This window comes from Myxine glutinosa, chromosome 2, assembly GCF_964187855.1.
Source record: "Myxine glutinosa chromosome 2, kmMyxGlut1.1, whole genome shotgun sequence".
NCBI lineage: Eukaryota > Metazoa > Chordata > Myxini > Myxiniformes > Myxinidae > Myxine > Myxine glutinosa.
The window spans coordinates 241,217,152-241,239,427 of record NC_136262.1 but is presented as its reverse complement, the minus strand read 5'-3'; the positions used below and the strand labels follow the sequence as shown (position 1 = coordinate 241,239,427).

The window sequence follows — 22,276 nt, the reverse complement described above, 5'->3', positions numbered from 1 at the left end:
GTCTGTCTGTCTCTGTGTCTGTCTGTCTGTCTCTGTGTCTGTCTGTCTGTCTCTGTGTCTGTCTGTCTGTCTCTGTGTCTGTCTGTCTCTGTGTCTGTCTGTCTGTCTCTGTGTCTGTCTGTCTGTCTCTGTGTCTGTCTGTCTGTCTCTGTGTCTGTCTGTCTGTCTCTGTGTCTGTCTGTCTGTCTCTGTGTCTGTCTGTCTGTCTCTGTGTCTGTCTGTCTGTCTCTGTGTCTGTCTGTCTGTCTCTGTGTCTGTCTGTCTGTCTCTGTGTCTGTCTGTCTGTCTCTGTGTCTGTCTGTCTGTCTCTGTGTCTGTCTGTCTCTGTGTCTGTCTGTCTGTCTGTCTCTGTCTGTCTGTCTGTCTGTCTCTGTCTGTCTGTCTGTTTGTCTCTGTCTGTCTCTGTCTGTCTGTCTCTGTCTGTCTGTCTCTGTCTGTCTGTCTGTCTCTGTCTGTCTGTCTGTCTCTGTCTGTCTGTCTCTGTCTGTCTGTCTCTGTCTGTCTGTCTCTGTCTGTCTGTCTCTGTCTGTCTGTCTCTGTCTGTCTGTCTCTGTCTGTCTGTCTCTGTCTGTCTCTGTCTGTCTGTCTGTCTGTCTGTCTCTGTCTGTGTCTCTGTCTGTCTGTCTCTGTCTGTGTCTCTGTCTGTGTCTCTGTCTGTCTGGCTCTCGCCCTCTGCTCTCGCCCTCTGCTCTCGCCCTCTGCTCTCGCCCTCTGCTCTCGCCCTCTGCTCTCGCCCTCTGTTCTCACCTCTCGCTCTCTCTCTCTCTCTCTCTTTCTTTCTTTCTCTAAAACTCCTCTCAACTCTCCAATCTCCTCTGAAAGCTCTGCAATTTTACACCATGTGATTCAATAAACCTACTAGGTATTACCCTAATATTAAATTTATCCTGGAATCCACACATTACACAAATAGCTAAGTCTACCTCGAAGAAACTAGGAGTCCTGTTCAGATGTCAAAGATTCTTCTCCTCTCAACAGTTGCTTCAACTATATGAAGGATTAATTCATCCTTGTATGGAGTACTGCTCTCACATCTGGGGAGGTTCTAGCTCCACATACTTACTGGACAGAATTTAATCCAAATTAATCCGACTTAACTCTCCCAAACTGACCTCAAAACTCGACCTGCTCGAACTACGCCGCAAAGTTGGCTCTCTTTCTCTTTTCTACAGATATTGCTTCAGTTTCTGCTCTCAAAACTTGCTGCTTGTGCACCTCCACCATTAGCGAGACAACGGAATACTTGACAAGCCACTACATCGCATGATAATTTTGTGGTCATTGACAACTCAAGGGTGGGCTGTTATGATGTTTGTTTCTTCCCTTCCACTGCCAAACTCTGGAACTCTTTACTTTCTCATGTCTTTCCAAACACTTATGATCTTCCCCTTTTCAGAAAGCAAATTTTTTACTTCCTCAAAAACTCTTACTATCCTCTCTTTCTTCACTTTTCTATCAATGCAACTCTTTTATTTAAGGCCTGGCCTCGATGAGGACTATATCGTTCATGACTGGAGCCTTCAACATTAAAAAAAAAAAAGGCTACAAGTGGGCAAACTTACCAGCACCAAAGACACACTAGCGGCATTCATTTGTACCCATGGCCTATTTGTCATCAACACAGCCTTTAAACACCCGTACCGTCACCAAACAACATGGACAGGACATCACTGATTACAAGGCTCCAGCAGGTTCCAAGGCCACAAGTGCAGTCCCCAATCAGAGTTTGTGATGTGTAAAGTGGAAGCAAAGCCATTGCTTCGGAATTCATGATTCTACGGTGGAGCAGATCTAAACACTGACCATAATCCAGTCGTCACTCATCTTCAGATGAACCGGATGTGTCTGCTGCACAAGCGCCATACCAAGCAAGAAGGTAGAGTCATCTATGACCTTCCAGGATTCACCATATTGCAACCCAAGCATCATATAAGAAGGGAGAGCATCAGAGAGGATGTGGCTGAGATCAACCTCACCGACAGTGCCTTCAGAAAGTATTCACACCCCTTGACGTTTTTCACATTTTGTTGTGTTACAGCCTGAATTTAAAATGGATTTAATTGAGTTTTTTTTTGTCACTGATCCACACATAATACCCCAAAATGTCAAAGTGGAATTTTTAAAAAAAGAAGATTTTTTTACAAAATAATTAAAAATGAAATATAGAAATAACTAATTAACATTAAGTATTGAACCCCTGAGCCAACACTTCGTAGAAGCACCTTTGGCAGCAATGATAACTTTGAGTCTTCTTATGTATGTCTGTCTGTCTGTCTGTCTCAGCTTTGTACATCTGGATTTGGGGAGTTTCTCCCATTCTTCCTTGCAGATTTGCTCAAGCTCTGTCAAGTTGAATGGGGGAGGGAAGGAGTGTGTCAGTGAACAGCAATCTTCAAGACTTTCCACAGATACTCAATGGGATTCAAGTCTGGGCTTTGGCTGGTCTGGCCACTCAAGGACTTTCACATTCTTGTTCTGAAGCCATTCCAGTGTTGCTTGGGCTGTATGATTGGGGTCATTGTCCTGTTGGAACGCAAATCTTCGCCGCAGACTAAAGTCTTTATTTAGCACTCTTCGCAAGTTCTCCTCAAGGATTCACCTGTATTTGGCTCCATTCATTGTTCCCTCTATCCTTATGTCTCCCAGTTCCTGCCACTGAAAAGCATTCCCATAGCATGATTGTCACCACCAAGCTTCATGGTCGGGATGGTGTTGGATGGGTGAGGGAGGAGCTGCGCTCGGTTTCCACCAGATGTAGTGCTTTGCAATCAGGCTAGATTTCAATTTTCACTTCATCAGACAACAGAATATTTTGCCTCATGCTCTCAGTCTTTCACGCGCCTTTTCGAAAACTCCAGGTGTGCTGTCATGTGCCTTTTTCTCAGGAGTGGCTTCTGCCTGGCCACTCTCCATTGTCTCCAATAAAGCTTAGATTTGTGAAATGCTGCAAAGACTGTTGACCTCCTGGCAGGTTCTGCCATCTCAGCCAAGGAACTCTGTAGTTCTGTCACAGAGTGGTCATTGTGTTCTTCAGTCACCTCCCTGACCAAGGTCCTTCTTCCCAGTTACTCAGTTTGGTTGGAGGCCAGCTCTAGGAAGAGTCTGGGTAGTTCCATATTCTTTCCATTTCCTTATGATAGAGCTCACTGTGCTCTTGGGAACTTTAAACACTCTAGAAAATGTTTTATACCCTTCCCCAGATCTATGCCTCCTCACAAGTCTATCTCTGGGTTCTATCTTATAGTTCCTTGGACTTCATTGTCGAGTTTCTGATCTGACATGCACTGACAAATGTAGGACCTTATATAGAAAGGTGTGTTTCTTTCTAAATCATGTCTAATCAATTGAATTGGATATAGGTGGACTCCAATGAAGTTGTAAAGACATGTAAAGGGTGATAAAGGAAATTGGATGCACCTGAGCTCAATTTGGAGTGTCGTAACAAAGGGGTTGAATACTTATTGACATTTGACATTTTAGCTTTTCATTAATAACTATTTTGTAAAAAAAAATTCCACTGACATTATGGGGTATTATGTTTAGAACAATGACAAAAAATCTAAATTTAATCAATTTTGATTTTAGGCTATAACACAACAAAATGTGAAAAAAGTCAAGGGGTGTGAATACTTTCTGAAGGCACTGTAAAATCCAAATGACGCTCTATCCAAGGCAATCAAGTGTGTGGAAACATCAGCCGTCAGTGACATAGCAGTAGTAAAGAAAAATAAGTGAGCTAAACATCACACTGATGGCTCTCTCGTGGTGAAGCTGTCTGAACAGCAGAAATCACTACAACTATGTATCTACCAAAGTAGCCGGAGTGAAGTTCACACTGAACTATAAGAGGAATGCAACAACCTGCGCCACATCAGTGAATGCCTGAAAGAACTCACCATCCTAAGAGTAGACTCTGGTAGATTATAGCACTGCCACATGTGACTGTCAAAAGATATTGAGGGCAGTCAGAGTTCTGAGGGTTGCCAGCCCCCCTCCATCACTCGCTGTGCACAACTATGAAGGACATTTAATTTGAACTGACAAGGAAACAGCTGATGTGATCAGAGAATGGTTCACGAAACAATTCATAGACCTAGATGACGAGCCTTTACATACAGCAACCAAAGCAGCAGAAGTTGAGGGCACTGACAGCTCTGAAGAATGGGGTTTCATCTGGAACTGATGGCATCAGTAATGAACTCCAGAAGTATGCAGGCGACACCATTTCCACACCAATCACACGCATACTCAACTCTGCCATTGAGCAAAACCATCCTATCGACGCAATGCATCAGGGTACCCTCTTCATACTGCCTATACCTCAGAAGCCACCTGGTCTGTCAACAAATCTGCTGTCCAAAGTTCCAAAGTACTCTTAACAGCATTTCGAAGATACTCTAATGTGACTTTGTGCCATATCCGAGCAATGATTGATAATTTCACCAGAGCCTGCCAGAGTGGCTTTAAATGAGGGTGGAGCTGTGCTAACATTGTTTGGCATCAACGCATGCTGGTGTCTGTGGTCATGTCCAAATATTGGGACTTCCATAAAATGGCCATAGACAGGTCACGGGCCTTCATCACCATGAAGCAATTAAAGATCCTTGATGTGCGCCGCATCTAGCTGGCTGTGACGACGACGAGCTGCATTTAGTGAGACTGCCACTGGCAGACGTCAAACTGAGAGTGAGCATCAAGACAGTGTGATCTGCCAAATTTGAAACCATGATTGGTTCCGCACAGAGAGATGGTCTCTCACTGAGGTACACTTCACCTGCTACCTCATTGCAGCCCTGAATCTGTGCGAGAACATTCCACAAGACCAAACCCCACAACATCAACACTGTGAATCCATTGGAGATGGAATAGGTAGACAATGTGCACTTCATAGATGAGGAAAAGGAGTCTATCCATGGACTAGTGCAAATAGCCGCAGAGCAACTCAAGGCGGCAAACCTCTTCAAGAGCAAAGCCAAGAAATAGCTTATCCATGTGCATTTGTGCACCTGTCAAACAAACACAAGAGGTTAGTGAGAATGGTGTTCCATTTTGGGGTCAAGAGAAATGAAGGAAGAGCAAAATTCTGGACTCTTTGCTCTGCAGCTCCTCTGATATTTCAGCACGCTGTGTCAAAGGAAACATTGCCTTCCAATCATTCTGGAAGCTGTGGATTCATGGATCGAGGATCACCTTGACAACAAAACTACGCTTGTATAATGCAACCTGTGTGTCACTGATGCTGTACAACTGCAACAACTGGGAAGCTCAAAAGGTTGTTATGGACAAGCTTGATGTCGGCCACAGCAAACACATGCGAGCCATCACCCGACATCGCTGGTTGGACGGTTTGATCTTCAACGACACAGTGTACAACATGTGCAATACAGTCCTGCTGTCTGTGAAAGTGGCTGACCAACGATGGTCCGTGTTTGGCCATGTGCTACAGATGACCAAAAAAAAAAATACCCCCACCTGCACAAGCATTCATGGAATTTTCTCTGTCAGATACTAACAAATACCAACCCGTCAAGGACGTCTACACAAACATGTTCAGAGTGATGTGGACTGACCTAAAAAAAAGCATGACTCGGAACACATATCTAAGAAGGACCGGAGGGTGCTCAGGATGCTGTCCGAGGACAAAACACAGAGGCGCACGATAAAGGAGGGCTGATTGCAACTATACGAGGATGTTTCTTCTACTTTGGTTTATTATTATGCCTGACCGCATACTCACCTCTTGGTTTGGTGAGACAGTAAAGCAGTGGTAATGTTTGCGAGGTGGGGGAGGATGAGGAGGGGGAGAGTGAGCAGGGGTGGGGGTGCGAAGAGAGGTGGGGGTGCGAAGAGAGGTGAGTGAGCGATGAAGGGTGGGGGACCAAGGAGGGAGGGAGAACAAGAAAGGGGGGGAGAGCAAAAGTCCGATCCTCCATCCTCCCATCCCTTCCCCTGCCTCCTCCAGCCACTCCACCCCAACCCTCCGGACTCCCACTCCACCTCCACCTCTTCCCCTCCCTCATCCTCCCACCCAACCTCCTTTCTCTACCCTTCCCCTCTCTATCACAAAAGTACCCGGCATTGCCAGACAACACTAGGTCCCTCCTCCCACCCTTTCCCCTGCCTCTTCCTCTTCCTCTTCCCAACCAGACGCCCACCTCCTCCCTGCAGACTCACACCCCACCCATTCCCCTCCCTCCTGCTGCAACGGTTCCCGGCACTGCCTGGGATTTAATGTACATCTCTTGGATTACCACAATTAAGCACATATTTGGAGACATTATATTTATCAAGCTGCAAAACACTGAACAGAAATATCAACAAAATTGAACATATCATTGGAACGCTTTTGGGTACACAATACTGAATGTTTTTCCATCAATGGCCAGAACATGTAAATTGTTTGGTGTTACAACTCCAGAGCAGCCCACATATATAATTGACCACGTGAAAAAGATATTCGAAATCTGTTTTGTCAGCCAATCGGAACGCATTCTTCACAACGACACAGGTATACGGATCAAAATTGCGTGTTTTAAAAATTTTTGTCGGGCGGATATTTTGAGAAGTTAGCTAAGTTGGTAACCTTTTTCCTACAAACTCTTCTTAAACCCTTGAGAGTTATGTCGTCAGAAAAGCAATAAAAGTACAGTACCTTTTGTAGCAATGTATAGATTGTGTTTGTACTATTTTTGGTTTTTGAATAATTAGCGATTACCACATTGAAGAGGTCACATGACTCCTCCTTCATCTATTTTATAGATCATTATACTCATTATAGATCATAGGATCGTTGTCAGTTATATTTCACATCTGATACCATATTAGACGATTGGAGCTCACCATCTCACCATATGCATAGGTATGGAAAAATTTGGCCATTTTATTTAAAAAACAAACAAAAAAAAACATTGTAGAAATGGAACTACGTCGGAGATGGCGACAGGTGGTGGCTCGTGTGTTGACAGGCTAGGAATTGGAAGAAAATGACTGTTGAAAACCCAATAAGGTGTATCGTGGTAACAAATGTGATCCTATTAAGTTTTGTCACGATTCTCAGAGGAGCAAGCAAATCCCACCTGTCGCTTCATTGAATATGAAGAAGGTGGGAGCATGGCCTTCCTTAAATAAATACGCTTATACGCTTCTGATAAGAATTGGTGATTTCTTACATTTTTTAGATTTCACTCCAGATTTTGACAGTTATTTCGTCCACCAGCTCCGATTTAGGTAATATACTTTCGTTTGTGAGAGGTCATCGTGGAAAATCGCCAAGGCATTTTTGAATAGGCAGAAACAAAATGGCAGCTGAGGACCCCAGCGAGGTGAAGCAGACTGACCAAGGATAAGCCTTTTTTATTTTGTTCATATCAGCACCTCCTAAATTATCTTCAAAAGGGGTGTTTAAATTTACCCAAACACTCAGTTTTCATGAATGCACTTCTTTGGGAGGTCCCTTCGTATGCATGCAAAGTTTTGGGCTGCTAGGTTTCTATGGTTTTGGAGGTATAGACACACACGTGTGTGCGTGTGCGTGTGTGTTATAGACACACACGTGTGTGCGTGTGCGTGTGTGTTGAGACCCATTAGGTCTCCGTTCCATCTCCTGAGGCCCACCCATATGTGCGGATGGCAGGCAAAAACAATTTCCATGCATATACACACACATATATGTGTACATACTCATACATATATAAACATACACACGCATATAAGTGTGCGCAGACACACACAATTGTGATTTATACACAGTACATATGTCACATAATATTATACATACTGTGTATTATATGCACACATTACACACACACATTACACACACACATTACACACACACATTACACACACACATTACACACACACACACACACACACACACACACACACACACACACACAACACACACATTACACACACACACACACACACACACACACACACACACACACACACACACACACACACACACACACACACACACACACACACACACACACACACCTGAAGAACAAAGCAAAGCTACAAGCGATGATTGGCCCAGATAAGCAAAGTGAATCATGATTATGTTGCAGACTGTACCTCATCGCTCTAATAATTGTACAGTAAGTAACACGTGCTAATACTTAAATAGTAATACCCAGGGTGCCAATCGGCTCAAAGAGAGGAGCAGGTCGCACGGCTCAGCAAAAATCAAAATAACCATGGAAGTTTTTTTTTTTTCTTCATTTTTACAGGTGTATTCACAAATAGATGTGCTATTATAATCTGCAATGATGACGTTTTCAGTATAAAAGTGGGTCACAGCATTTGGACACGAGAACGCAGTTGAAGAGCCTGTTACTTTCACTTGTGAAAACAACACGTATAGCCCTAAAATAGTAACAGCAAAGTGAAGAGATTAAGGAGGTGCAAATGCCGGACCTGCCCACCCCTTTGGCTCAGCACTGAGCCAACCCCCGACTACGCCAGCCCTTCATTCAGTGGGCACAAATCCTCCGGGCTGCCGCACAAACGTTGGCTCCCTGCCGGACACGGAGCCACCGCACCCTGACCGAGCAACGCGACTGAGGGGACACCATCGGGACGGTCTGTGAGGGACGGTCTGTTAGTGGGTCTGTCAGGGGGTGTCTGTCAGGGAGGATCTGTGAGGGACGGTCTGTGAGGGACGGTCTGTCAGGGACGGTCTGTCAGGGTCGGTCTGTCAGGGTCGGTCTGTCAGGGAGGGTCTGTGAGGGACGGTCTGTCAGGGACGGTCTGTCAGGGTCGGTCTGTCAGGGTCGGTCTGTCAGGGTCGGTCTGTCAGGGTCGGTCTGTCAGGGAAGGTCTGTGAGGGAAGGTCTGTGAGGGACGGTCTGTGAGGGACGGTCTGTCAGGATCGGTCTGTGACGGACGGTCTTTCAGGGACGGTCTGTGAGGAAAGGTCTGTGAGGGACGGTCTGTCAGGATCGGTCTGTGAGGGACAGTTTGTCAGGATCGGTCTGTGAGGAACGGTCTGTTAGGATCGGTCTGTGAGGGACGGTTTGTCAGGGACGGTCTGTCATGGCAGGTCTGTCAGGGACGGTCTGTCAGGGACGGTCTGTCAGGGACGGTCTGTCAGGGACGGTCTGTCAGGGACGGTCTGTCAGGGAAGGTCTGTGAGGAAAGGTCTGTGAGGAAAGGTCTGTGAGGGACGGTCTGTGAGGGGCGGTCTGTAAGGGATGGTCTGTCAGGATCGGTCTGTCAGGGACGGTCTGTGAGGGACAGTCTGTCAGGATCGGTCTGTGAGGGACGGTCTATCAGGATCGGTCTGTGAGGGACGGTCTGTCAGGGACGGTGGGTCAGGGACGGTCTGTGAGGGACGGTCTGTCAGGGACGGTCTGTCAGGATCGGTCTGTCAGGGACGGTCTGTGAGGGACGGTCTGTGAGGGATGGTCTGTGGGGGACGGTCTGTCAGGGAGGATCAGTGAGGGGCGGCCTGTCAGTGTCAGGAAAGGTCTGTGAAGGAAGGTCTGTGAGGGACGGTCTGTCAGGAGGGGTCTGTCAGGGAGGGTCTGTCAGGGTGGGTCTGTCAGGGAGGGTCTGTCAGGGAGGGTCTGTCAGGGAGGGTCTGTCAGGGAGGGTCTGTCAGGGAGGGTCTGTCAGGGAGGGTCTGTCAGGGAGGGTCTGTCAGGGAGGGTCTGTCAGGGAGGATCTGTTAGGGACGATCTGTCAGGGAAGGTCTGTGAAGGAAGTTCTGTGAGGAAAGGTCTGTGAGGGACGGTCTGTCAGGATCGGTGTGTGAGGGACGGTTTGTCAGGGACGGTCTGTCAGGATCGGTCTGTCAGGATCGGTGTGTGAGGAAAGGTCTGTGAGGAAAGGTCTGTGAGGAAAGGTCTGTGAGGGACGGTCTGTCAGGATCGGTGTGTGAGGGACGGTCTGTCAGGGACGGTCTGTCAGGATCGGTCTGCGAGGGACGGTCTGCGCGGGACGGTCTGTCAGGGACGGTCTGGCACCGGCAGAGCAGAACAAACTCGGTCTTGGATGCAATCAAAACGCAAGGCCCATAAATACAAACGACGATAAAACAAGACAAAAAAAAAAACCCATCAACGATAACGTATCTCAATGTCAGATCTATATGGCCCGTGTCATAGGTATTGCACGTATGACGTCACTCGCAATTCCCGATTATAGGTCGGTGGTGCAGTTCCCGCCCAGATTTCCACAGCCCGTTCCAAGCGGAATACGAGGCGGCAGCTCCCATGCGGCACACAAAGGGCCAAAGAGAATTTACATTTCAGAGTCTGTGGACGAGGCATCTGCAAGTACGGGCAGAAATAGCACGACAGAAACACCGGGCGCGGGCAGTGACCTAAATCTAAATGCACGACGGAGGGGAAAGCGTTCCGCCATTGCTGGCGAGCCAACGCCCTTCGTTTGGAGGAAAACGAACTCCTCGGAACCCTCGGTACTCCCCGGGATCGTACAATGGCTCCGTTGGATCTGGGAAACTGGAAAGAGCTCAAAAGCACAGGGAAGGGTCGACGGATTGGACGGAAAGCAACGGACGCGTCCACCAATAAGCTTGCCGTCTGTGGCGATGGGAAAGGAAGGGGGAGTGGTTGGATGAGATGGAGGCAGGTTTGCCAAATCAATAAAATGCAACAACCGATTCGCAGCCATTAAGAAAAAGCGTAAAAATCTGAATGGGGGTGGAGGAGACGTCCCAGGTGGAGGAGACGTCCCAGGTGGTTGTGCAAGCGCTGTGATCAAAACGGTCCATGTTGGGTGAAGACACCATCGTATAGTCTTGTCCGAGTCACACTCATCAATACGTCTGCTTCAGCACAAGGTCTTTAAGTTTAACATAGAAACGGTCGCTCCATGACCACGTGGGGAAAAAGACGAGGACGTTTCAGGAAAGGAATTCAAATCAGACTTCCCCACGTGACCTCCCACTGCAAGCACCGATCACATGGACGTGGATAGGGGACACGGGCGGTTCAGGAGACAGAGGCGGACGAGCGATATCGACACCACCACCCCCCCCCCCCCCCCCAAACAGCCTCCCCTGTGACCCCACCCCCTTTCCCCCAGCCACCCCGGTGGAAGGCGACGCGCATGCGGGGGACGGAGCACACTTTACCAACGGTGCCACGAGCACGACACTTTGGTGCGGTGACAGCGCCGACGATTCACAAGCAGAGACAAACGGCGCCAGGATAAACATTCGTAATCATGGCAGTAATAATCCGCCAGACATTCCGAACGGGTGATGAAACGGCTAAGGTGCCCGCGGTGCCACCGGCGAACAGCCCTCGTGCTCGCGGACATGGACGGGGAGCGCGGCGACCTCGGGACGGAAGCTCGGTCGACGGGACATTGTTCGAGGAAGCGAACGAACAGATCGACGGACACGGCCCGCGGGGCCTAGGCCGCGATGCCCGCAGGGCACACGCGCGGGCGAGGCACGGAACGTGCACGGCGAGGTTACCTGCCGTGAACGCCGTGCGGATGGGGATGTGCGTGCTGCCCATGTCCGAAGGCTTGAACGCCCTGTCGCTCTTCCCGGCTCGTCTCTCTCGCTCCCTCGATTCCCTTCCCACGTAACGGTCCTCTCGTCGCGGTCGGCCTGCTCTTCTCCTCGAGCAAATCGGCAATCCCGGCGCGTCCGCCTTTCGGCCCTGCTGGCCCGAGTCGCGGCGGCTGTGAGCAGGCCGGGGATGGAGGGGAGGGATGCGGGATGAGGGACGGAGGCTGAAGGAGAGCACGGGAGGGGGAGGAGCTACAGTGCACGGGAGGGGGAGGAGCTACAGCAGGGCAGGCGAGGCGCGCGCGCGCACACACGCCACGCCAAACAAAGGGAAGGACACACGACGGAGCGGCTATAGGTGGCAGGATTTACAAGTTTACGCGTCAAAATAATACAACGGACGTCAAATTTATTGTCAAGCACCTTAATAACGTGCGGTGAAACAAAAACCCGCGTAATGGTGAACGGTGCGCACAACGCAATGGCGAACGTTAAGATTTGCCGACACGAAGAAATGCACGTGCCGTGGGGAAAGTGGAGGGAGGAGAGGATGGGGGTAGGAGGGGGGAGACAGCGAAAAAGTCTAAACAAACAGGGAACGGCACAGGGTACGAGGAACAAATCGATTACATTTACAGCACGCGGCACAATTGCGCGGGAAAACTCTCAAACATTCTTCCTGCCCCCCTCCCTGCGCCCTCCTCCCCCAACACAATCGCAATAATATAATACCTACACAGTATATATTTTATACATCGGACAAAGGTTACATTTTCTTAACGCCATCGCATCATCGTTGGAGGTCAAACGTAAGGTAAAGTCGTGACACGTGGGGAGGAGGAGATCATGAACACCAGAGCTGCAAAGTGTGGAGTTCCTGTAAAACATGTGCGGAACCCTAATTGTGTGCAGGGCATTAAGCTCCTGACCGAGTATCTCGGGGATGCGAGAGGACGTTTTTCCTGGAAGGAAAGAACGAACAAGGTCAAAATGCGGACAGGAAGTGATCGGACACTCGAGGAAATGGGTGTACAGGTTGCTAAGGAAGGAGCCGGGGAGGTAGAGCTCCTGGCAGGTCGCAGAAGCAACGACTAACGGGCTGAAGGAGGAAGTGTCACCGGCGAGGGAGGAAGGAAAGGGAGGGGAGGAGAGGGGAAGGGAGGGGAGGGGAAGGGAGTCGGAGCCGCAACACGGAGGATGGGCATGACGTCACTAGTGCGTGCCGGTGCGGAGGGCGGGGCAAGAACGGCGAGCCTGGGGGTGGAAATGCACCCTCACCATGGTAACAGGTCAGCCGACCCTGCCTGCTGCTCGGTAATATCTCTCGCCATTCCATCAACACATTTAAACGAAAATAATTGGTTTTTCCGAAAAGGGTGGCATGTTTGAAAGTCTCGCGAGACCTGGCTTAATTAATTGAGGAGCAGGGCGAATGAAAGCAAACCTGCGATGACATTTTCGTTTCCACTAATCACAGCTCATCATGGACATGCCTTTTGTTACATCACGTTCATTCAAGTAAGCGGACGGACTAGGAAAGGTGACAGCGTGCTCTCCCAGCCTTGGCACGCATTGGCAGAAGATAAACAAAGCTCAGCGTCGCACAAGTCACAGTTTCCCACGTGTTCAGCCCAATCGTTCTCGACACAAAACTGCGGCTGCACATGGCGGCACGTGCGCCGGGGCGAGGGAAACAAAGGTAGCACACACGTGCCTGGCAGCAGAGCAACGCTGCTTCATGTCCCATCCATCTGCGCGCTCACTGCGACGGCTTAAGCCAAAGAGCGATCCGCCGGGCTCTGCCACAAAAGCAACATCTGGAAAACCTGGGTGACATCTGCAACGGAGTATGTGGTTGTGGAGCATAAAATGGAAGCGGGTGCTTGAAAAATTTACTTCAATTTCAATGGGTGTTTCCCAAATCAAAATGACTCCTTTGAGATTAGGGTCTTGTCCAAACAGTGACAGAGTGAGAGAGAGAGAGAGAGAGAGAGAGAGAGAGTGAGAGTGAGAGTGAGAGTGAGAGTGAGAGTGAGAGTGAGGGAGAGAGAGAGAGAGAGAGAGAGAGAGAGAGAGCAGAGAGAGACAGAGCAGAGAGAGAGAGAGAGAGCGAGACAGAGCAGAGAGAGAGAGCGAGACAGAGCAGAGAGAGAGAGCGAGACAGAGCAGAGAGAGAGAGAGCGAGACAGAGCAGAGAGAGAGAGCAGAGAGAGCAGAGAGAGAGAAAGAGAGAGAGCAGAAAGAGAGAGAGAGCAGAAAGAGAGAGAGCGAGACAGAGCAGAGAGAGAGAGAGCAGAGAGAGAGAGCGAGACAGAGCAGAGAGAGCGAGACAGAGCAGAGAGAGAGCGAGACAGAGCAGAGAGAGAGAGCGAGACAGAGCAGAGAGAGAGAGCGAGACAGAGCAGAGAGAGAGAGAGCAGAGAGAGCAGAGCAAGAGAGCAGACAGAGAGAGCAGAAAGAGAGCAGAGAGAGAGAGCAGAGTCTCAACAGGGAGTTGAGAGCAGAGAGAGAGAGAAAGAGAGAGAGCACAGAGAGAGCAGAGAGAGAGAGAGAGAGAGCAGAGTCTCAACAGAGAGTTGAGAGCAATCTCAACTCAAGAGAGAAGTTCAATCACGCTGCAGTCCAACTTTGGGTGTACGGTACAAAGATTTCTAAATTGATGAACCGAACCACTGCTCTCCTCGGCTTTGCTGGGAATCCCATCCCAGGGTCATGTGAGCGCAACCCTGCCAGCCAAGGCTGAAGCAACAGCTGCGGAAAGCATAACAAAGCAGGCCCCTGTCCCCATGCCAGCCCCACCACGGTGAGTCGGAAAAAGAATTGGGGGGCCATTTCGGGAGGGAGGGCTTCCGTTTTTACCGTTTCCACCACCTCCCCTTCCCCCCACAGTTCTTCGGGCAAAGTCACAAGCACAGCCGAGTAAAAGGAACCGACGACTGCAAGAATGACAAAACATGTGGTAGTTACATTCTCAGCCTCTCCAGACACTTTCGCACAAGTTCTTCTCATGCAAGTTCATCAGTGTCTGCAGATATTTTATTTATCCATATTTGTACACCAAAATCCCACACTCTCACAATCTCTCTCCGAAAGGAATGTCTGGCAACCCCCCTTCTCCTATCGACTTTCTTAACCATTCTCTTAAGGAGGTCATTCAAACTTCTGGGTCTCACTGTCAGCCATGATCTTTCTTGGGCAAATCACATTTCAAAATTGGCTTCCAAAGCCAGCCGCCGGCTGGGTATCCACCGTCATACAAAGTCTTTCCTTGCACGCTGGAACTCATATCCACCTAGAAGGCCTTCATCAGCAGCTTCATGGAATACTGTTCTCCCCTCTGGGCTGGTGCCCCTGCCTCACATCTTGCTCAGCTTGACGCCGTGGAATCCAAGGCCTTCAATATTATTGGAATCTCCCATGATGAAGCTGAGTTTATGGGCCTATCACTTCACCATCGCAGACAGGCCACTGGTCTGTCTATCTCCTACCACCCCATTTCTGGTCTTGCATCCTCTGGTCCTTCCGTGCCTTGTCTACCCCCCACCCCCCACAAGTTTCTGTAAGGCTCACATGGTCCACCGTAAAGCCCTTTCTGATGAAACTACCTAAATCCAGGATCACCGCTGACCTCCACTCATTTGTTCCTCTTTTCCCCACCTATGGAACCAACATCACATCCTGTTCAATCTCATTCTTCCCTTCAGGTCTTCAAAACAACTGTTCACCACCATCTCAGATCGTCCCCAATCCAAAACCATGATATTTTCTACCCTCGTTACCCCAACCCAAATCCCTCTTTCAATTTTCCAGCTTTCCCTCCTTGGAATTTCCTTCTGTGTACATTTTGTCCACCCCGTGCATGCGTGTTTTGCGTCCTATTTTTGTCTGTTCCGTCCTGTTCCGATCAGTGTACTAGCTCTTCCAGGAGCCTCGACTACTTATGCAAAAGAAAGTTGCACCAAGAAGCACATGGGCTGGCGATGCCAAACTCGTGATTCGTTTTAGCAAGAGTCCTATCACATGGCACGACTTGCACGTACAGACAGAATATTGATCCAAGTCCTCCTTAGCCAAAACCCTCCTTTCTCATGCTTCCGCCTGCATCCACTTTCAACGGTGACAGTGCCATTTATCCCACAATTGATGATATAAAGTTTTGGAAATGGCTCCTTCACAGCCTTGAGAGCCAATTTCAGGCCCTTTCAGTCAATGGCAGTTCAAACAAAAAACAGTTCTGACCGAATTCCAACGACCTTAGATTCAAATAAAAGATTAATTTTAAATTTACCGAAGCGAAGTGAATGAAAAGCAACTACATTGCACATGAAGATAATAAAAGATAAAAAATATTCACAAATAATTAATTAATATACAGGGGGTCCCATGAGACCACCAGATGAAGTAACTAAAAGGCCTGTGCAGATCAGACTCAAATAGGACCAAAGGTGAGAGAACCCACACACCGTGTGAGTAAAAGGTGCAAGACACCCAATTCCAGGCTCAATCAAATCACCCATCCACAATGGCTCGTGTAGGTCCATGTAATTGGACACCATGCAGAATCTGATACATTAAATCGGAAAAAATATTTATGCACATTATTATAATAGTATACACACACAAATGTTGCAAAAAAAATTCAGGTGTTTGTTTGTGCATTTCTAGGTTACTCTTTCACGGCTGAACCGTAGCACGTAGAGCCCCCAAATTGTGGGTGTAGTTTCTTCAGAATCTGCATACAGTTTTAAACTACCACACCTTGGCCTTGAACGCAGTGTTGAGGCCACCAAAGGCTGCTATAAAATGTACATTGATTGGGATGTGGGGTCAGGCATGGCTGCCACCAGTCCACAGGCCACCAGAGGAAGGAAGATGATTTATTTAAGATGATGGCAACCTGGGTCCATCATTTCACACCAGAGTCAAAGCAAGCAAGCCAGCACGGAAGTTGAGACATTCTTTATCCCCCACCACAATTGCCGAATTTTCTTTCCAAAGTACACTCATAAACTGGAAAACTTATGGCAATAGTGTTTTGGCACTGTAACAGCTGCATTCAATTGAAATATCTTGAACACGAGAAAACCATAAATGCACAAAACTACAAGCGATACATAAAGAAACACTACAAGAAGACACACGATGTGCAGAAGATGGATAGGTATGGCGTCTCAGGGCATGCCTTAACTATAATATATGAATGATCGTTTTAAGGCCATTTTCCCCGCTAAAGCGGGGGTTAGCCTTGCGGGCCCCGTGACAATCATGGTTCCCTGTTTGAGGCAATGTTTTTATGGCCGAATGCCCTTCCTGACGCCAACCCTTGGTCGCCTCTTACGATGTGCAGGGATACGGTGTACCTATTCTAAATCGGGGTACACACCGTGATCATTCATCCCAGCAAGCTGGTACTCAATTTGCCGACCTCGGAAGGATGACAGGCTGAGTCAAGCCCCCTGGCGTTAATTCAGCGATCGACCGGGATTCGAACCCAGGGTCCAAGGATCCCAAGCCGGCACCCTAACCGATAAGCCAACACCAGGCCTGTGATGGATGCTGTGAAGAGAAACAGGTTGAGATGGTTTGGTCATGTGTTGAGGAAGGATGAAAGTGATGGAAATGAATGCAGAAGGAAGTAGAGGACGGGGAAGACCGAGAAAGACTTGGCTAAAGATGGTGGAAGAAGAAATGCGGGCAAGGGGGGTAACAAGGGGAGATGGAGAAAATAGGGCAAAATGGAGAAGATTGTCATGGGGACCGCAAGGCTAACCCCTGCTCTGGCAGGGAAAATGGCCTTAAAATGCATGTTGTTGTTGTTGTTGTTGTTTTGCAAGGGAATATCTTGAGAAACGTTAAACTTTTCATCAACTCTTGCACAGTTTGATTACACAGACAAAATGCCCAAGTCAACCTTTAACGACCCTTGTGCACAAATGCCTGAATGACCAGGAAGAGAGAAGAGAGGGTAGGGGAGGAAACAGTATCCCACAAGTAATAGGGTTGAGTGAGGCGGGGTTAATGTGGGTTAAAAAAAAGTTGCAGGTTGCAATGGGGGGTGGGGGGAGCTGGCGACAGGAGATGGCAGTGCACCACCTGCTTGAAGCCCAGGAGGGAAGAGTTGGATTGAACAGCCCCGGAAGACAGGTCCACAAACGGGGGGAGGGGACAAAAGGGTTGAAAGCAAGCCTGGATTTGGGGACTTTAACCAGTGGGGGTGGGTACTGGAAAAATGTGTGCATTTTAGAGTTCTTGTGAAAGGTCATACGACTCAGACAGCAGAGGGAGAAACACTAGAGGAGAGGTGGTTAAAAAAAACAAAAACAGAAGCTACCAACCTGGCTGTGATATGACAATAACAGGCATTGAAAATGCTACCCACAAAAAAAAATCCTTGGAAATTGGAAGGTCAACAATTGGGCCCGAGCCATCGCCGTAAATCTGCCAACTATGGTTTTCTCCCAGAGGGTCCTGCGGAGTGTGACATAATGTCAGCTGTTTTGCTGCCTCTTTCCTGCGAGACATGCAGGCACACTGTATTCACTGGTAGGATTGGGAGGTGGGTGTTCCATACCCCCTGGACCAACCCTCCTCCCAGATCTGGTAGCATATACCAGTGCCTACAGAAAGTCTACACCCTCTTTCAAAATTTTCACCTTTTGTTGCCTTAGAGCCTGGAATAAAAATGCAATAAATCTGACTACTTTTTCCACCATTATTTGCACATTGTAACACAACTTCCAAGTGAAAAACAAATTCGATAAATTGCAGAAAATTAATTAAAAATACAAAACTACAATATCTTGGTTGGATAAGTATCCACCCCCCTTATAATGGCAAATTGTAAACTAGAACAGCAATCGGTATAGTGCATACCTCCGCCAGGCTGAACAGTTTATGTTTTGTATCGGCCGGATATCGGAGCATAGACCGGATCTGGATTCGGACATGAACCAAAATATCATCGGATTGTTCTTTTCACCTAACTAACTCATCCCCCAAGCGGTCATAACTCGTCCACAACTTTTAAAATATCGTGTTATATGTCGCTTTTCACCCGATCTCTCAATGGTAAAGAATCACGTAAAAATTTAATATTTATCGTATCTGAATCCATATTGTTACGTTTGTGGGGGATAGCAATGGAATACACCTTAGGACAGGTAGGATTGCATAGAGAGGGTAGTGTGCTCCGACTGTTGCGAAGAAGAAGAAACCTTCCTGTAACTAAGTCAGGCCCGGATGTCGCGCAAGTGTATAGTTGTCTCCATGGCGAGGGGTGGAGCTATGCTAATTAGTTGGGGTTTAAGGGTAATTTCCCTGTGTGTAGTTGCCTCTGTAGTTTCCCCTTTGTTCTTATAAAACACTATAACACCAGCCATGCGATCAGGAACTGAAATAAATAACGCAGTCGCCGACCGGATCCAGACACCACTACTAACACCACCTTGCCGAATATGCTCGATGGGCACCGGGTGTGGCCATGAGACCACGCCCAGAAGAACGATGGATTGGAGCGATGCGATGGCATGGCACGATTGGTGATAGTGTGACGTCATCATAGAACATTCCAGCACAAGGAAAAAAAAGGCAGAGGACCGCCATTTTCACTATCTTGGTCCTGGCTTTCATCCTGTCACGGTTGCAGTTATACGCTCCCTCTTGGTTCCGACATTCATCGCTGGCTTCGTGATGGCTGTGCTTCGTGCCGTGTGCGCCTGAGAGAAACATCGGAGCTTTGGGAGCGTGGAACGATCTGAGGGTAAGGGAGTTTGGCCGTTGCTCCGCGGGTCGGTGGCTGATCTGGGCACGACTGTGCGCCATCTTGTGCGGTTCCCACGCGGTGGTTCAGGGACCGGTCAAGGACGCCAGGCGGAATATCAGCCAATGCACCACACTACACATTTATTTTTACTTTCATTTATTTCTCCCTGTGTCTGTATTTGAGTCCGCATGGAGGGTCCCTCGGTTAGGAATTTTAGTTTACTGTACATTATAAATATATTTTAGCTAAAAAAAATAAATTTTCAAATTTTCAAAATAAAAATTTATAAAATAAAAAATAAATTTTAGCTCTTTCACGAGCCTCGATTCAGTATACAAAAAAAAAAAAAAAAAAAAATTCATTTTTGATATCCTGGCATTATTTTTATTAAACCATTATTTGTTGCATTTTAATTGTTGTATTGTTGCTTTGCCGATTTTGTACATTTATTTGTTGTGGGGATCGGATAACCCCCGTGCCGCATCCGTCCGTACAGGTAAGACCTCGCTGCCCTCCACTACCCCCGTGCATGCCAGAGATAACACCGCCATTGTTTTGGTATACGCCTCCGAGTTAAAGCTCGGTTGACCATCCGTCACCCTGCGGTGTTCACGACAGGGGAGACACGCGACAATATTCAGATGTTCACCAAAATGGAATTGATTCGGTCTTGTCACATACGCTACCTCTCCACCAAATTCCGCCATAATCCGTCCACAACTTTTTGAGATATCTTGTTCACACACAAACAGACAAACAGACATACAGGGGTGTAAACATAATCTCCATCCACCTTTGGTGGCAAAGGTAATTAGCTCAGGCGTAACAAATCACCTTCAAAATCACACATCAAGGAAATTGGCCTCCACCTGTATTAAATTGTAGTGATTCTGATTATTTCAGAACAAGATCAGCTGTTCCTATAGGTTTCCTCTGCTGGGTAGTGCATTTCACAGTAAAGACTCAACCATGAGCTCCAGGGAGCTTTCAAAATACCTCTGGGATAAAGTTGTGAAAAGGCGCAGATCAAGGGATGGGTATAAAAATATTTCAAAGGCCTTGAATATCCCTGGAGCACAGTCAAGACAATCATTAAGAATTGGAAGGTGTTTGGTACCACCAACACCCTGCCTAGATCAGGCCGTCGTCCTTCCAAACTGGATGACCAAGCAAGGAGGAGACTGATCAGAGAGGCCACCAAGAGGCCAATGGCAACTTTTAAAGAGCTGCAGGCCTTTATGGCAAAGACTAGTCACAGTGTGCATGTGACAACAATATCCCAAGCACTCTACAAGTCTGACCTGTACGGTGGGGTGGCAAGAAGGAAGCCATGACTCAGAAAAGCCCAACTTGAGTCCCGTTTGAGGTATGCAAAAAGCCACTCCAGAGATTGTGAAGCTGTGTGGCAACAAGTTTTGTGGTCTGACGAAACCAAGATGGAACGTTTTGGCCTAAATGCAAAACGTTACATTCAGCGCAAAACCAACACAGCACATCACCCATAGAACACCATCCCTACTGTGAAGTATGGTGGTGGCAGCATCATGTTATGGGGATATTTCTCATCAGCAGGGATTGAGGCACTTGTCAGGATAAAAGGGAAAATGGATGGAGCAAAATACAGAAAATTCCTCGAGGAAAACCTGTTGCCTACTGCAAGAAAGCTGAAATTGAGACGGAAGTTCACCTTTCAGCATGGCAACGACCCAAAGCACACAGCCAAATCTACAATGAAGTGGCTAGGGAACAAAAATAAAAATGTCCTTTAGTGGCCCAATCAGAGCCTGTGGCATGACTTGAAGATTTATGTCCAGCAATCCTCCCCACGCAACTTGACCGAGCTTGAACAGTTTTGTCCAGAAGAATGGGAAAATATTGCCCACTCAAGGTGTGCAAAGTTGGTAGAGACCTATCCCAACAGTCTCACAGGTGTAATTGCTGTCAAAGGTGCTTCCACCAAGTATAAACTCAGAGGGGTGGACACTTATCCAACCAAGATATTCTAGTTTTATATTTTCATTAATTTTCTGAAATTTGTAGAATTTGTTTTTCAATTGTAAGTTGTGCGTTACGATGTGTAAATAAAGGAGGAAAAAGTGAGTTAATGCAATTTAATTCCAGGCTATAAGGTAACAAAAGGTGAAAAATTTGAAAATGGGTGTCGACTTTCTATAGGCACTGTACATATGTATAGACCAAAAACACAGGTTGTTTGAAGTATAAACCTGCTTTCACCAAACAGTACCAAGTAAAGCACCAATCATTAACAAAAAAAATCGTTTACATTCTCACACATTCTTGTATAAATAATAAATTGGGTTAGTCTGCCAAAAATCATTCAAAATTCCTCCCGCATGATGTGGAGATATATTTAAAAGCAGAAATAATCCTGTAATTCACAAACTACACAGGGCTCATCTTCATATTTAAGAGTGCGACATGATGCCACATTTTCAGGACCATAAAAAAGATTTTCCTGTTCATTCAATGTCATTACACTGTAACTTGGGTTGGCCCGTTTAAAGTTCCACATCTGAACCCATGGATCATGATGCTGAGACCCCAGCTTAGGATCTCACATTCAATCCCAATTCGCCTGTTGTTTACCACCGTCTTTGCAATTCATACTACAGCGAAGTCGATGGCACGCCATCACAAATCCCCATGCTTCACACATAAAGCAAAGTTGAAAGATGGCAAACATGTCCAACAGGAATGACCCAATATCAAATTTTAAGTTAAATTATTTTTGCATTTTGATCCCTAATCCCCGAAGTCCCCTGGGGAACGTATTTCCCTTGGAGACAAATTCAAAAACTCATTACATATTTCATGCGTCCCCAAATGTTGATTGCATATATACACAGTTTCATTACAACATGTTTAACTACAATGGCACTCAGCAGTGAGCATACCTGCACCAGGTGAACAGTTTACGTTTTGTATCACACTGATAGGTCGTATCTGGATCCAGACCTGAACCAAAATCTAATCAGCTTGTTCTTGTCACCTAACCAATTTATGTA

General features: G+C 47.4%; 1 protein-coding gene across 6 annotated transcripts in view; it reads right to left on the bottom strand.

Moving 5' to 3' along the window:
- The window catches only part of CTBP1 (C-terminal binding protein 1), a 372,662-nt gene that overhangs the window by 225,102 nt on the left and 125,284 nt on the right, over positions 1-22,276 (bottom strand). The window contains exon 1 of one of the 6 annotated variants that reach the window (XM_068106033.2): positions 11,450-11,721. The exons of the other annotated variants lie outside the window; for them this stretch is intronic. Coding sequence (XP_067962134.1) covers positions 11,450-11,492 — 43 coding nt within the window. The 5' untranslated portion in view covers positions 11,493-11,721. Of the gene's footprint in view, positions 1-11,449; positions 11,722-22,276 lie in introns of those variants that run through there. 6 annotated transcript variants of the gene reach the window in all.